Here is a 14,822-nt window from a genome sequence, read left to right as displayed (position 1 = left end):
AAATTAAAAACATGAAGCTTAAGGAAATGAAATCATCATACACTTTATATGTAATATTTTCTTTTTAAGAATACCAAAGATAAAGAAAATCTGCTTGCTCAAATGGAAGAGGATATGAAAGATACAGTGCAAAAGCTACACAGAACTATAGATGAAAAAGAACAATTTATTAAAAGTCTTCAAGATCTACTGACATCAGAAAGATCTGGCTTGTCTGTACTACAGCACACACTTTCTCTTCGGGACTCAGAAATAACAGAATTAAAAAAAGAAATTACTTTATCCAAAGGGAAAGAACAGCAACATATTGAAGAACTGAGAATCAGTCATGAGAAGGACATTTGCAGACAGTTGGATAACTTGAGGAATGAGCTGGAGAAGTGCCACAGAAGAGAGATTGCAGAAGCCAAGCAGATCTATGAAAAAGAAATTATTTTAAAATATAAAAATGAACTTGAACAGTTCAAGAAAGAACTTTGTGCTTTGAGTTCTGATGAAAACATTCAGAATTTGAATGGCATAATAATTGACTTAAATGTAAGGCTTCAAGAATCTGAAATTGGTAAGGAAGATTTGAGGAAGAAACTTGAAAACCAACGGGAAGACTTTCAGAGGGAAAAATCTGAAATAGAGACTAAATACAAGGATGTAATTGATGACCTTAAGTATCAACTTTCTTCTGCAGAAGAGCAAGCAAAGGAAGCCCAGCGATATAAAAAAGAAAAACAGTCCTTGAATGAAGAGATTCAGAAGCTGAATTCCTACATCCAGGAATTAAGTGAAAAGCAACTTTATGAGGCTAAAAAATGTATAGATGTAAGGCAAAATCATGATGGAGAGATGGTCTCCAATAAACAGTTACTGGAATTGAGGGAAAACCAGATTTTATCAGGGAAGTGTCAGCTGCAGGGAGTGGATCTGGAGGAGATTTGGGACAGAGCATGCCAGCTGGAAGGCAGGGATGAGCCAGTGTATCAGCCAGAAGTGGAGTTCCAGTCTGACTCCTCAAGGGATCAGTTAGAGGAAACAAGGAATTTAGAGATCGTGAGGGATAATGGAGGTGGTGAAGGGGAGAACCTGTCTGAAGAACCCTTGTCAGAGCTGGGGCTTCTCAGTGGTGATGAAGGTATATTGGATAAATACCTCATTGCCACAGAAACTCCAGAGGACTCCTATGGGTCCAGCTCTTGGGAGGGCCATGCCATTGAAGAGGGCAGATGCAACATGTATGGGTTAGACAGCAGTGTGCTCCTAGAACCCAGCAGAGAGTTTGTGTCTTCTTCATTAAACTGTAGCCTTGAGGAGGGGACCTGTCTCAGTGCTTTGGCTCAGGACCTTTCTGAAGAGGCAGAGGTGGGAGCAGAGGCCTTGGTTTCATGTGTGTCAGAGGGCTCCCTGCAGCAAAACAAAACTGGGGACCACGGTGACACAGAGGATGATGAGGTGATGTGTTTGGCAGAGAGACATCTGAAGCCAGCTGAGCTGCTCCATCAGCAGTCAGCCTTGGAAATGCCTTATCAGGACACCCAAGGAACTGTTGGAAATTGGGAAGAAGCCGTGTCTGAGCTCTCTCATAGGCATGCAGAACTGGAGGAAGAACGTGAAGCACAAATCCGTTGTGAAAAAGAACTTCAGAGAATGGAGAAGGAGAAAGAGCTTGAAAACAAACACATGCTTCTACTAAAGCAGCAGGGTGAGGGTGGGGACCAGCCATTCCTAACCCAAGTGTCACACCCCTCTATCTGGCTAGAAATGGTGAAGGACCTCCAGGAGGAAAGGGACATGTTGGTGATGCAGCTGAGAACTCAGGAGCAGTTAGTGAGAGATGCTCAGGAGCAGAACACAGCTGCTGATTCTGGGACAAGCGAAGGGCAGGCTCTTTTTGGCCATCAGCTGGCAGCTTTGCAAAGCCAAAGGGATGGGATGCAAAGCCAGCTTAATGCTCAGAGGGCTAAAAACCAGAGAATAGCAGAGCTGTTGAGTCAGAAAACCGCATCTGAAGAGACATTGCTAAAAGAACTGGAGGTGCTCAAAGCTGAAATCAATAATAAAGAAGAAAATTTAATGCTTTTGCTGAAGGAAAAAACAGCCTTAAGAGAGAGACTATCCAATGTGGAGGAGGATCTGTTGAAAGCAGAAAAAGCACTAGCAGAGGATGCTAGCATCATTGAGGACCTTGAGAAAAACATCCATGAGCTTAATGCTGAAATGAAGAACATCAAAGAAATACAGCAGTGTGAAAGACAGAGCTATGAGGACAGGTTGAACCTCAGCAACCAAGAAATTACTAAACTAACTGCTGAAATAAAGGAAAAGATTAGTGAATACAGTGAGGAAAAAAACCAGTTGACTGAAGAAATTAGCCAGTTGAAAAAGGCTCATTTGGAGCTTGAGGCTCGCTTACAGGAGTCCTGTCAGGCTGCCCAGGAGGCTCAGTCCAAGCTGGAGAAGCATTACAAGGAGGAAATGGACAAGATGGAGACTCAACACCTTGCTGAATTAACTGAAGTGAGTTTGGCACATGAGAGAGAGGTAGGAAACCCTGGTAACTGCAGGAGGTGTGTGATTTCTGAATGCTTAAGGTAGCTATTGCAAATGTTTGTATGCCTGTTTTCAGATTCAAGAGTTAAATGCTGAAATAAAAGACAAAGTGGAAGAGCAACAGAAGTTGGAAGAAAAAAGAAAGGAGGAGATTGCTGTAATAAAAAAGGTACATGCTATAATTTGGTTATTTTGGAAAAGTCAAGAAATTTTGCATTGTCATGTAAACATTTTAGAGATGCAAAATTGCATTTATTGTTTTATTTGATGTTTTTGATTTGGGGTCAGGAGGATGGGAGAATTCTTGCTCCATAATTAGGGCTCAACAATCATATTTTGAAGGAAGCTTTTCATCAGAGCATTCTCTGCAGGTTCATGAACGGGAGCACGATCGGGAGATCTCTGAGCTGGCTGCTAAACACGCAGAGGAAATGGAGAAGCTCCGTGCTGAGCTCAAGGAGCAGCAGAGGCACCTTTTAGATGAACTCCAGCAGCAAATGGCAGCCACACACAGAGCAGAGCAGGAGCAGGCTCAGCTCCAGTCTCAGGTAAAAACAGGAAATCTCACAGTGATTAATACAGTTCTTAGCTGACTTGATGAGCTCCAGCATAGACAGAAATCAAGGAGCCTTCTCCTTAATTTCTGTGGCTTTTAGACATGCTCTTTCACATGGTGCTGCAACCAAAGGAAAAGCAGTTTTCTCTTGGTGGGTGGTAGTAGATATATTTTAGAGGAGTTCTCCAGAATCCTCACTTGATGTTATATTTCAAATATTTAATATATATCTTAACATTTAATTATATCTTAACATTCATTCTGAAGAAAACTGGTTGTTTAAATTGATGATTTTAAGAGAAAAAACAGCTTTGTAATTTTTTGTCTTGGCAAGTTTAACAAGCTAATCTTATAAAGTACATAAACCCCTCACACTTTTTAGTTATCCCACTATTAATTAGGAATGCTATAGTGTGAAAACCTGACTTTTACTTCTGTGCATTTCCTGGGTTTTTGAACATTTCCACTAAATGCAAAGTAGAAATGGAAAGAATGGTCTAGCATTAGGTCTGATTACAACCTGTTGGTACACTGGGCAGTTGACTTAAGATTGAGAAGTGGTGAATTTTATTTCTACTTCTTCAATATCACTTAGAACTTTACTTTGTTAACAAATTATAACCAAGAGCAAACATAAGGAATTCTTTCAATAGACAGTGACTTGCTGGGGTGAGCTGGTGTCCTGCTTTGATGTGAGGAAGTGGACAGGTACAGGATATTTTGTAGGGAATTAAAAGGCAGGTAAAAAGCCTTTTTACATTGCACTGAAAACGTTAAAATATTATAGCAGCTTATTTTAAGGGTTCCTTTAAGGGTCTCCTTGCACAAAGAAACCATCTCCAAGTACAGAAAGGCAGAACTTAGATGTGTTTAACAGTGAAAACTGGAACTAGTGATGAAAAGGCGAGCACATGTCATTAGAGGGGAGGGAGAAACCCTTTTTTACTCCACTGCAGACACTGCACAGCCTTGAACTGGAAGCTTTACGCCTGACCTTAAACAATATGCACACCTCTCAGCTGGAGCTTACACAGTCCAACTTGAGGAAAGAGAAGGAGACTGCCCTCATGGAGCTGCGGGAGATGCTCAATGACAAACGTGCTCAGGAGGTCGCCATTCTGCAGAGCCGCCACCAGCTGGAGTGGGAGAGGATCAAAGAGCAGTGTCTGAAGGAAAAAGAAGACCTTAAGTCCAAGTATCAGCAAGAGCTAGGTATTGAAAGTGGGGAAGAAGTGTTTTCTTCCTGCACAGGTTCCTGTCTTGGTGTAGAGCTGGCCTGTGAGTGACAGCTGGTGTTACCTCTAACGTGGGCAGGACTGCCATGTGCCAGAGTGCATGTTTGATATATGAAAATGAAGCTGTGCAGACCTTGGTTTAATTGTTCTTCATCTGCAAATTAGTGCTAAACTGAACTACTTTCAGCAGGAGGCTTTTCACCAAGTTCTCTTAAAGAACTTGTTCAGTGCAGAGAGTAGAGCTCTTAGCCCTTTTGTTTTGTCAGGGTTTTTCTTGCCCTAAGTCAGCACTTGGTTATCTTTGTGAGAAAATGTGTGACTGCTTCCTGGTTTACCCTGTCAGTGTTAGGAAGGGGCTGAAAGGCTCAGTGAGAACCTGTAGCTGGGTGTCCTTGGAGCTGCACTTCATATGAGACTGTATTTTGACATAAGCAAGAAGGCAATTGCACCTCAGTACTGAAGGCCTACTGATGATGCTCTTGGCATCGCTTGGGAAATTTCCCTCTTTGCAGGTCAGACCATTTTTAACCTTTATGGCAGAGCTTGAGGAATTTCTGGAGGAGAAGTTTACAGAATCACAGGCTGGTTGGGGTGGAAGGGCTCTCGGGAGATCATCAAACCCCCTACTAGTGCAGGTTCACCCAGAGCAGTTTGCACAGGATTATGTCCAGGTGTGTTTTGAGTATCTGCAGATCAAACGGCTCCACAGCCTCTCTGGGCAGCCTGGTACAGGGCTCTGTCACCCTCACAGTAAAGAAGTTTTTCCTTGTATTTAGATGGATCCATGGGGACCATTGCTAGTTGCAGGCCTCCAGCCAGATTCTGCACTGCTCATCACACCCTTCTGAGCTCTGCAATAAGGTTTAGAAACCATTCCTCTAGTTGTCCTTCCCTAAGAGAAAGAAAATGTTTAAGGGTGTCTCTTTTTGACCTAAAAGTAGGAAACCATTTGTTACCACCAGTAGTGCAGTGAAGTGACAGCACAGTGGGATCTGGGAGCAGAAGGAGGTCAAGATGCAGTTCTTAATATCAGTGCTCTTAAATTGTGTTTTACTATTGTAACTTAATACCAGTTTAAGTTTTTCTTTCCCATGGAAAGACTTGAAATAATGGCTGCATATCGTAAACTATTCATTATAAATAAATCTAGGTAATGTGGCTGATAGGCCTTTACAGGGTTCCTTCAATTCAAAAAAGGGGCCAAACAAGAAGCTGGAATTAATCAGGGGAGAACTGGAAAGGAAGAATCTGTTGGTGTCAGTGATAACTGAGCAGAGAGTGGCATCTGTCTTGCAGTCTTTTTTACTAGACATTTGTAGAAGAAATTTTGAAGTTTTCCACCTGCTGTTGCATGCTACTCCTGTCTTTCTGGAGATTCTGTGCTCATGGTGGTGTGCAGTGAAATGTTAAAACGACATTAGTATTCCTTTATATCTTTCCTTTTTAGTATTGTATTCTCTGTAAACTTAAGCAGCCTTTACTAATTAAATTGAACTTTACTTTCTGAGTTGTCTTTGCAGCTCTAAGTTCTAGAAGGCTTGTTTTCTAAAATGAAAGTGAGGTAGTGGAATAGAACATAACAGCAGGTGTGGCTAGAACCCAGCATCTTACCCTGCTCTATGCCTGCTCATTTAAGTCCTGAGTTTGATGTTGAAAATTGTAATCTCATTCATATTTCTACTTACTATTTAACACTATTTTATGTAAATTTATTAATAAGTGTTTTATTTCACAGTTGACCAGAGAAAGAAAATAGAATTGGAAATGGAAGAGACACATGTCCAGGCATTAGAGGTACAAGTTCTGTTCTTTATACAAGAAAAAAAGAAAGGTCCTTTCAGAAAACAAGAGCTGGTACAAGTCCCATATCTGCTACAGATTTATTGCAAAGGACAAATAAATGGAGAAATAGAATCATTAATTTACTAAACATGTTTGCTTTAATATAATGCTTGTTTTACTCTCTTAGACTCTCAGAAGAGACTGGGAATTGGAGTCTGATAGGCGTTTACAGAGTGTGTGTGAGGAGCTGTGTGGAAAACATCAGGCTGAGATGATTGCACTGCAGAAATCTCTGGAAATGGATCTGGAAAAAGTCAGAGCAGAGCTGGGGCTTCTTTCTGTTGAGAATGTACAATCTAAAAGTAAGTATCATGCTCTGGGAGGCAGCTGTTTTATTGAACAGACTCATCGATTTTACAACATGTATAAAAAGAAATACAAGCTGTATTTATGTAGCCTTATTTAAAAACTGGGACAATGGTATGAGACTGTCTGGACAAAGCTGTAAATGAAAAATTATTTAAAACCTGGATAGCATTGTTGCATTTCAACTTGCACAGAGATGAAAGGTGAATATTAAAGGGAGATGCTGTTTTGCTCCCATCTGAAATCCTGTTCTGACAGTTGCTGAGTTAATCAAAATTGTGATTTATATTAATAAAAGCTTTTTCTCACAAAAAATTGCATTTGGATTGTGGATAGTTAAGGCTTAATGGAACAAATGGTTGTCTCTTGGCTAACTAACAGTGTGGGATGCAGACAACAACAAAGCAGTGCATGGAAATATTTGACTTGCAAATACTTCACTGTTCAAGCATTTCTGTGATTCCCTGAAAGCTTGTACTGAAGCTAGAGACAATTCATTTCTGGTTTTGTTGCACAGAAGTTGTACAGGTTATTCATTAACCGAGATGAGGGAGTAACAGAACTAATTTTTCATTTTAGTGAAATGTATAGAATTGGAGAGGCAACACCAGTTAGCCATCTCAAAGTTACAAGAACAGCTGCAGGCTGAACATAATCAACTCCTAGAAGACATAAAGATGAAAAGCCAAGAAAAAGAACAGGATCTTCAGAAGGAGGTAAGTGACATTTCTTAAGCAGTTTAGAGTAGTTGATTTCTCTTTATATAACAAAAAATAGACCATTTGGGTGATCTGTTTGTGTTTAAAGATGTTATTGGAAAAGCAAAATGCATCATGAAGCAGGTAAATACTCTGGGAGTTTCCATAGGAGTTCAAAACCTTTGGAATGCAGTTGCCTTTGTGCCATCTCTTTATCTATATTTATATTCCTAAATTTATGGTTCTCATATTTTATTTTTATCTGCCTAATGCCTTATTTTTTTTTGCCAGTGGAGATACTTATGGCATCAGGAACAAATTCTTCCCTCTCAGAGGAGTGGGTGTAAGAGTTGAGATGCTGCTCCTTAGTATCTCTGATACTGTCAGGAGCTGAGTGGTGTTGTCACTGTTTCCACCTAGTTCTGACAGAAGTGCCTCTTCAGTGTAAAATAAGCCCTGAGAACAAAATTGTTTAACTAGTTGTGGTGGGGTGTTAGTTTTTTTTTGGTTTTAACATGTTTTTTTTGTAGCTGGACCAGCTTCAGGTCAAGCATGAGCAACTCAAGGTTCAGTCACAAGAAGAAATGAGGCAGCTTTGGTCTCAGCTTGACAGCACCCGAGCAAATCGACAAGAGCTAAGTGGTATGTTCATAACTGACACATTTTATTTGATTTTTTTGCCTCTTCATACAGAAGGACACATGATTGACACAAAATGCTTTTAGCTGTTTTACCAGAAACATACAGGAAGGCCACAGTGTCAGTGGGTTGTAGCCCAGTGATCTGTCTGTAGGTTGTGTGAGTTGGTGTCAGATAACAGGTTCTGCAGTGTGAAAAAGCATGGTGTGACTGTGGGGGGAAAGCTTACTCCTGTGCTTTTGCTTTCCCTTCTCACTCCATTCCTGCACACTATAAAAATATTTCATGAAAATGAAAGGTTTTTCATTGAAATGTCAAATTAACTATCATGTAATTAAAAACTGGAGAAAATGCTGGTCAGTGCAATAACATGCTCCTATTTGTATTTGTTTCAAGAGCCAGGTGTATTAAATAAAACAGCCTGTTTTGCAGTGTAGTGCTTGGAGATGACATGCACTTCTGACATAAAATATAACATGTCTTAGATGTGTGTGCACAGACATGTGTAACATATTGAAGAACTTCTGTGGAAATAGAAAACCTAGGACCATGACTCTGCCAGTGTTCTTGTGTTGAGACTCTAAAATGAGGTTCTTGAGTTCTACTGGGGTAGTTAGAGCAAAAGACACATGTAACATACTTCAAATCCTGTTCCAGATTTTCTGAATAATATAACTTTAGGTAGCTTTTGAGCTGTATTAGGGTTTGGTTTGGTCATACATGAAAAAGTAGTTTTTTCTGTTAGGCAGACTTTACCTTGACTGTTTCATCTTTTTGTTTTGGTATTACAGAATTACAGTACATAGCATTTCAGAGTATTGGCTTGAATTCTTCTCTGTAGCCCTAATCTCTAACATTTCACATGTTTTTCTATGTTTCTAACCACTCACAATCCCTTTCTTTGGACCCTTTCTGCTTTCATCTTTCATCAAGGCGGTGAGACCAGAATGCAGGCCCATGGTCCAGGTGAGAATTTCTTGGTGTGTGAGATCTTAAAGGTGTTTTGTTTTGCTCTCCTGCTCCTCATTTGAGTGCTGATTTATTTGACCATGCATTTGGGTTGATGGTGGGATTCAAACCATAGCAGCTGCATGATGGGATTGCTGCTCTGGTGTAAGAATGTCATGCCAGTTCAAAACAATGAAACTTTTTTTTGGGTTAATTTTGTGCTAGTAGACTTTGGTGGTTAGGCAGAACCTCCCTATGTCAGATTAGACTTGCCTTGCCTATCACTTTGGTGGTGTCACTTGTCCCTTCTTGTCATTTGATTCCTCTGGTCCCTGTGCCTGTCAACTTCTTCCTTCCTTGGAAGCAGGCTTGAACCATGGACTTCACAGAATCATGGAGTGGTCTGGGGGGAAGGCACCCTAAAGATCACCTCATTCCAACCCCAGCCATAGGCAAGGACACCTTCCACTATCCAAGCCCCATCCAACCTGGCCTTGAACACTTATTTCTTCTCTTACTCTTTCTGTTGACATTGTCATTGTCAACATTTTTTCATGCCACAGATGCATTTTCTGGCTTGCTACACAAAACCACATTGTGACAATCAGTTGTGTTGCTCCTGGATGGCATCACCTGTTTCCATCAACTTTTCTTAAGTTTCTCTTGTGTAACATAAGCAACTGCTTTTCTCCAGGCAAGTTGTTTCTTTTCAAGGAACTTCTCAAAATTCCTTCTTCTTGAAATGTATTTCCCTGTTCAGTTGATTCTTTGGGGATTTAACTAACTTGAATTTTTTGGAGACTTGAGCTATTGGGAAAGCTTACCTCTTGAAATTTTTTTCCTACCTTTTAACTTACCTGAATGCTACTGCTGCTTTAATACAGAAGGTGGGGAATAAATCTCCCAGAGGGCTAAGGAAAAGCATGCAGTTGTCACTCTCTGGAAGGAGGGCAGCTTGCTGAACCAGCCTTGGTAGCTGCTTTTTACTGCATTCCTGTTACATTGGCTGTTTCTTTTAATCCAGTCAGTTCAGCCTCTGAGCACATGATGGGTAGCCAACCATCATTAAAGTATCATTTTGTTTTCCTTCCTCTGATTTTTGGTTTTCTGCACAGTTTATGCTCAATTTGGTTTTGTTTGGGTAGTTTTGCCTGGAGCAAATTAAATGTTCTTGAGTAATTTATTGCTTCTGGGTGCTGCAACAGCAAGGAGGTGTGAAGATTGAGCAGCAGTGCAGGGCTCTGCTTGTTGCCAGCCTAGTGCTGCACTGCAAGAAAATGAGGAGAGCTAGCAGTGGGCTGGTGATTTTGATTCTTAGCATGAGGATGGTTTCTCTGAATGCAGTGGAACTGAGAATGTCTTTTGCGGAAGGAATTTTTGTCTGTCAGAAGTTGATTTTTCCTATTTCATTGCTATTTCCAGTAAATGGTTCTTACTTCAACCTATGATCTCTGCCTTTTGTGACTCCCATTGAGAAAAGGGAGTAGCTTGTGGTGTTTTTAGTGGAAAAATAATGGGACAATACCATTCCTAAACCACTGACACTTGGCAAATAAACCTGATCTTCACAGACTGACTTGGCCTAAAGAGATGTGTTCTTAGTGCTTGTGTTGGTTTTGCCTCTGTTCCAGAGCTAAAAGAGCAGCTCCTGGCTCGAGCATCACAGGTAGAAGAAATAGAGTGTTTAAAACAGGAGTTTGAGCAGCAGCTTCAGCAGAGAAACAGGGAGCATGAAGCTGAATTGGAACAACTGAGACTTTATTTTGAAAACAAGTTAAGTGTTGCTGAAGAAAACTACAAAAAGGAATTGACTTTGTTGCGTCAAAGGCCACATGAGCTGACGGACTCTTCACTGCCAGAGTTGGAAATGAGTCAAGATCAAGCAGGGGACAGCCGGTGATCTGTTCTTTTTCTTTTAATTTTGTGACAGCATGCTTCCATTTTATTTTCCTTTGGCATAAAAGATGATATTAGCATCTATTGGGATTGAGCATTAGGTGATGGCCCAGTCCTGAGCAGTTGTTAAAGTGGCTCTTTGCCTACTTTGAGTACTTTGCCTACTACACCATAAATCATCAAGTAAATTTCACTTGATTCATGACATACCATAGTCTTAAACTTTCAAACCCTTTTCTCAGGTCTTCTGTCACACTTTTTGAAGAGACTGCTGAGAAAGAGAGAAGTGTTGCACTTGATCAGCTAAACCAACAACTTGAACAACAACAGGTAGATTTTTGATGTAGTTAAAGTTCTACTGTACTTTACATTACCTGTATGAAAATTGATACCTAATTCCTAGCTCTTGCAAAGAGAAAATTAATTATAGGTGTTTAGTAGGGCTTAATTATTTTTGACAAGAATGTTGTGAATTACCAACTTGAAATAGCTGTCAGCCTCAGTGAGGCTGTAGAGTAGAACAGCTGTAACAGTGCTCTGTAATTTTATGTGCTGTTTGGGTTATCCTGTGCTGGGTAAGGAATTTATCAGTTCTGCACCAGTGCAGAATTAATTTCTCTTTTCTATCATGCTGTTAGTAATTGTTCCTGTCTTTGTTCTCTTCAAGCCAAGATGCTAATTGGCCCCTCTTATGTTCATGCCTCTATTTTCATGCACCTTGCTGTAACTGAAGATCTCAACACTTTTGCTCAACTTGTTTCAAATTGACTACGAGTTTGGAAAAGGAATTTTGCTTTCTCTTATTGAAAGATTCTCACCATGGTTTCTTAGAAGCTAAAGATCTCTTCGTAACCCTTTATTTCTGTAGGAAGAACTTGCCTGTTTGCAGCTACAGCTTACAGAACAACACAGGCATGAATTGGACTCCTTGAGATCCTCCCTTGCACTTCAGTATGAAGAGGACCTGATGAAAATGAAGATGCATCTGTCAGACAAATATGCAGCAGAAATTGAGGCCTTGAAAAGGAAGCATGGTTTAGAGCTTGAGCAGCTCCATGCCCAACTTTCAGAGCAACAGTCTAAAGGTAGGGTGGCCTGACAGACTGGAAGGGAAACAATGAGCTGCTGTGTGGCTTATGTTTTTCTTTAAATGGGCTTATCTGAGGAAGTTTTCAACTTCAGTTTACCCTAAACTCTGGGGAACATTTAACAGATGTGTTAATCCCTTTCATTGAGCACTTATGGGCACATTGAGGTCACTTCTGAAGATGTGGTGACCTGAAGTTGTTTATTCTGTGGCAAAAACTACTAGAACTGTGGAGCAGTTCCTAAAAGGAGTTGATCAAGTTTAATTTTTGATGCCTAGAAGGGCACTGTCATACAAACATTTGGACTCACAATACATAACTTAGTTAGCTAATGTAACACGCATGGTTATAATTGTGTTCCACAGTATGCTGGCTAAAAGGATTAGTAGTGCTATTTTAATTTGCACTTATATTTCTTATCTTCAATTATTTATTTTTAATACTTGAGAGGATGTCAAAACTCCTTAAATTAGAAGGTTCAGAGATTCGTCCCATCTGACTTCTGGGGAAATGCCTTTATAAATATGATGTGCAAAAGAGGAGATAAAACTTCCATAAATCTGCCATTACATTGCCCAGAAAGAAATCCTACTCCTCTGGCAGCTGCAGATAAGGAGGGAGGTCCTGCCACAGGTTTTGTGACTATTCTGTGTGTATTAATAGTGGTAAATTCCCAAGGTGATGATAAAATGGAACAGAGTACAAAATCATCCAGCTAAGGGGTTCTCCTTGTCCTGTGTTTAGCTTGGCTACTGATAAATTGCACAGCCAAAAACTTTCAGCTTTATTTCTATGCATCAATAGGAGCTGTTAAAATAAATTCCAGCATGTCATTTTATTGTGTGGCTTGGATTTTTTGTTTTTCTTTCCAGAAATCACCAAACTGTGTCTGCAGAGTGTTCAAGATGTAGCACGCCAGGTTGAGGTGGAGGTGGCTGAGCGAGTGTCTGTGCTGGAGGAAGAGCACAAAGCCAAGCTTTCTCTCTTCAACTCTGAGAAACAGCACATTGCAGAGCTCTCAGAAGAAATAAGGCACTTAAAGGAAGAGCTTACAAAACAAAAAGATTTTTCTGAGCAGAATGAAAAGCATCTGAAAGAAGAAATGGAAAAGGTAATTTGTACTGAAAACTGTTTTGTGTAGAGTTGGGCAAGCTCCAGCCTGGTGGGAAGGCCCAGGGACAGAGAAGCAGCACTTGAATTTCAAAGTCCCTGGTTTGGGGATAGCAGCTAAAGCTTTAAATGGACTTGTCTGGATAGCCATAAATGTTGGAATACACTTCTCTTTTGGGGTGACTCTTGTACCTCAGAGTTTGAGAGCTGAGACATTCATACACGGTAACATCACTCTTACATGTTAAATCAGCTGCTTCAGCTGAGGCTAAACTTGGAATAAATGTTAATTGATTGCTTAAATTGCTCCATATTTGAATGCTTATGACAATTAGATGAGTGAAGCTCTTATTTATCAAGTCCTACTTTCCACCCTCTTTAAAGAGGCATGGATATATGATATGTATCTTTTTCCAGGCTTAGAAACTGTTGGAGAAAGCCAGAGACAGTCTTTTTTTGCTTTCTCTAATGGAGCAATCATTTGCTGCTTTGGCTTCTGGGTTTTGTGCTACATTCTTTTGGTATGGCTTTTAGAAGGAGAGGTTTAGAAGGGATTTTCATTCATGCCTAATAGAAACACCTAAGATGCCCATAGCTGTGTATGTTGAACTCCTGAAAAGAAGATAAGTGACCTCAAGAGAAATCAACATAGAGTACCATATTAATTCTAGAATTCTGCCTTAATTTTTTCTTATCTTCATAACCCAAATTAATTCTTAATAATGCATTGAATTTAATCCATGTCAGTTTAAAAATGGTCATTTCAGCCTTACTTTCATTAGGAACGACTAGTTCAATACAAGAATTTAATCTTTTCAAGACCTTAAATGTCTGAGAGTGTTCACACACTTCAATTTGGTTTTGAATAATTGTTTTCACAGGTAAAATATAAAATTGCTGAGGATCACAAAAAAGAATTAAGAGAAGAAGTCCAGAAAATAGAGACCATGTACAAAGAAAAAGAGAAGAAATGGCAATGTGAAAGTGAGGCCCAGAGAATCCTAGCAGAACAGAAGTTATCACTATTGCACACAGAACTGCAAACCAGAGCAGAATCTGAGAAGCAGAACTTACAAAAACAGTTTGAAGTCCGTGAAGCTGAAATGATTCAACTTCAAGATCAGCAAGCTGCCAAAATTCTGGAGCTGGAGAAGCTGGTGAAGGAGCAGCAAAACAACTTGCAGCAGCTGGAGGACAGCCTTGCAGGTGCCCAGGCTGTGCAGAAATCTCAGCAGCAATATGAAGCTGACCTGGAGGCAGCCAAAGCCCTCATGGCAAAAGAAATGGAAAAGGCCACACTCTGCCTGCAGGAAGAATGTGCACTGAAACTCCTGGAAGCACAAAACAAGTAAGTTTCCCTTAGAAGTTCACTCATTGTTAGAGTTGCTTTGTCTTACTTTAGACTTCATGAGTGATAGTGCAAGGTAGTCACTTGATGGCACTATCTGTAAAGGAATTTCATTTAGTCTAGCAAATAATAAAATGTAGTCCAGTTTTGCCTGCTAGGAGTACAACAAAGCTGGAAATCAAATAACAGCCTTCAAAGAGAAGTGTAATAGGATATATCAGTGGAAAAATTCTCTAAATGTTTTTAAACAATTGGAATCAAAGTCAACAAGCTTTTCCTGGTGAATTAAGCTTGTGCTAACCATTGAATTAGGGTTAGCACAAGCTGAGGTTGATAGGGCCCCCTTTGGTATTCTTTACTTTGGGTTACATGCCTGCATCTCCTGTTTTTCTTCCCCTTCCTACACCTGTTGTTTCAAGTGAAGTAAGGGAAGTAAACAACCTCTTGTTGGTATTTGCATGCATTGTTTCAAATTGATCCCTTCTTCCCTCCCCAAAAATATGTTCACAGAACAAGACTGGAGAAATAATGACTGTAAGAAAGCATTGAAAGCAGCAACTTAACTTTTAGATAACTGGTTGTTGGTTTTTTTTAGTTATTGGTGTCTGCATGCAA

General features: G+C 40.1%; 1 protein-coding gene across 2 annotated transcripts in view; it reads left to right on the top strand.

Annotated features, from left to right (window-relative positions):
- PCNT (pericentrin) overlaps positions 1-14,822 on the top strand; it is a 70,388-nt gene that overhangs the window by 11,510 nt on the left and 44,056 nt on the right. For both annotated transcript variants that reach the window (XM_059475651.1, XM_059475650.1), the window contains exons 7-20: positions 70-2,532; positions 2,618-2,710; positions 2,913-3,089; positions 4,054-4,309; positions 6,068-6,126; positions 6,302-6,476; positions 7,060-7,196; positions 7,709-7,820; positions 8,751-8,783; positions 10,397-10,661; positions 10,904-10,991; positions 11,530-11,746; positions 12,622-12,860; positions 13,741-14,207. In XM_059475651.1, the coding sequence (XP_059331634.1) occupies positions 70-2,532; positions 2,618-2,710; positions 2,913-3,089; positions 4,054-4,309; positions 6,068-6,126; positions 6,302-6,476; positions 7,060-7,196; positions 7,709-7,820; positions 8,751-8,783; positions 10,397-10,661; positions 10,904-10,991; positions 11,530-11,746; positions 12,622-12,860; positions 13,741-14,207 (4,781 nt within the window). The remainder of the gene's footprint in view (positions 1-69; positions 2,533-2,617; positions 2,711-2,912; positions 3,090-4,053; positions 4,310-6,067; positions 6,127-6,301; positions 6,477-7,059; positions 7,197-7,708; positions 7,821-8,750; positions 8,784-10,396; positions 10,662-10,903; positions 10,992-11,529; positions 11,747-12,621; positions 12,861-13,740; positions 14,208-14,822) is intronic.

Source organism: Ammospiza nelsoni, chromosome 7, assembly GCF_027579445.1.
Source record: "Ammospiza nelsoni isolate bAmmNel1 chromosome 7, bAmmNel1.pri, whole genome shotgun sequence".
NCBI lineage: Eukaryota > Metazoa > Chordata > Aves > Passeriformes > Passerellidae > Ammospiza > Ammospiza nelsoni.
Note: the sequence above shows the minus strand (reverse complement) of the source record. Positions and strands in the feature narration are given on the sequence as shown.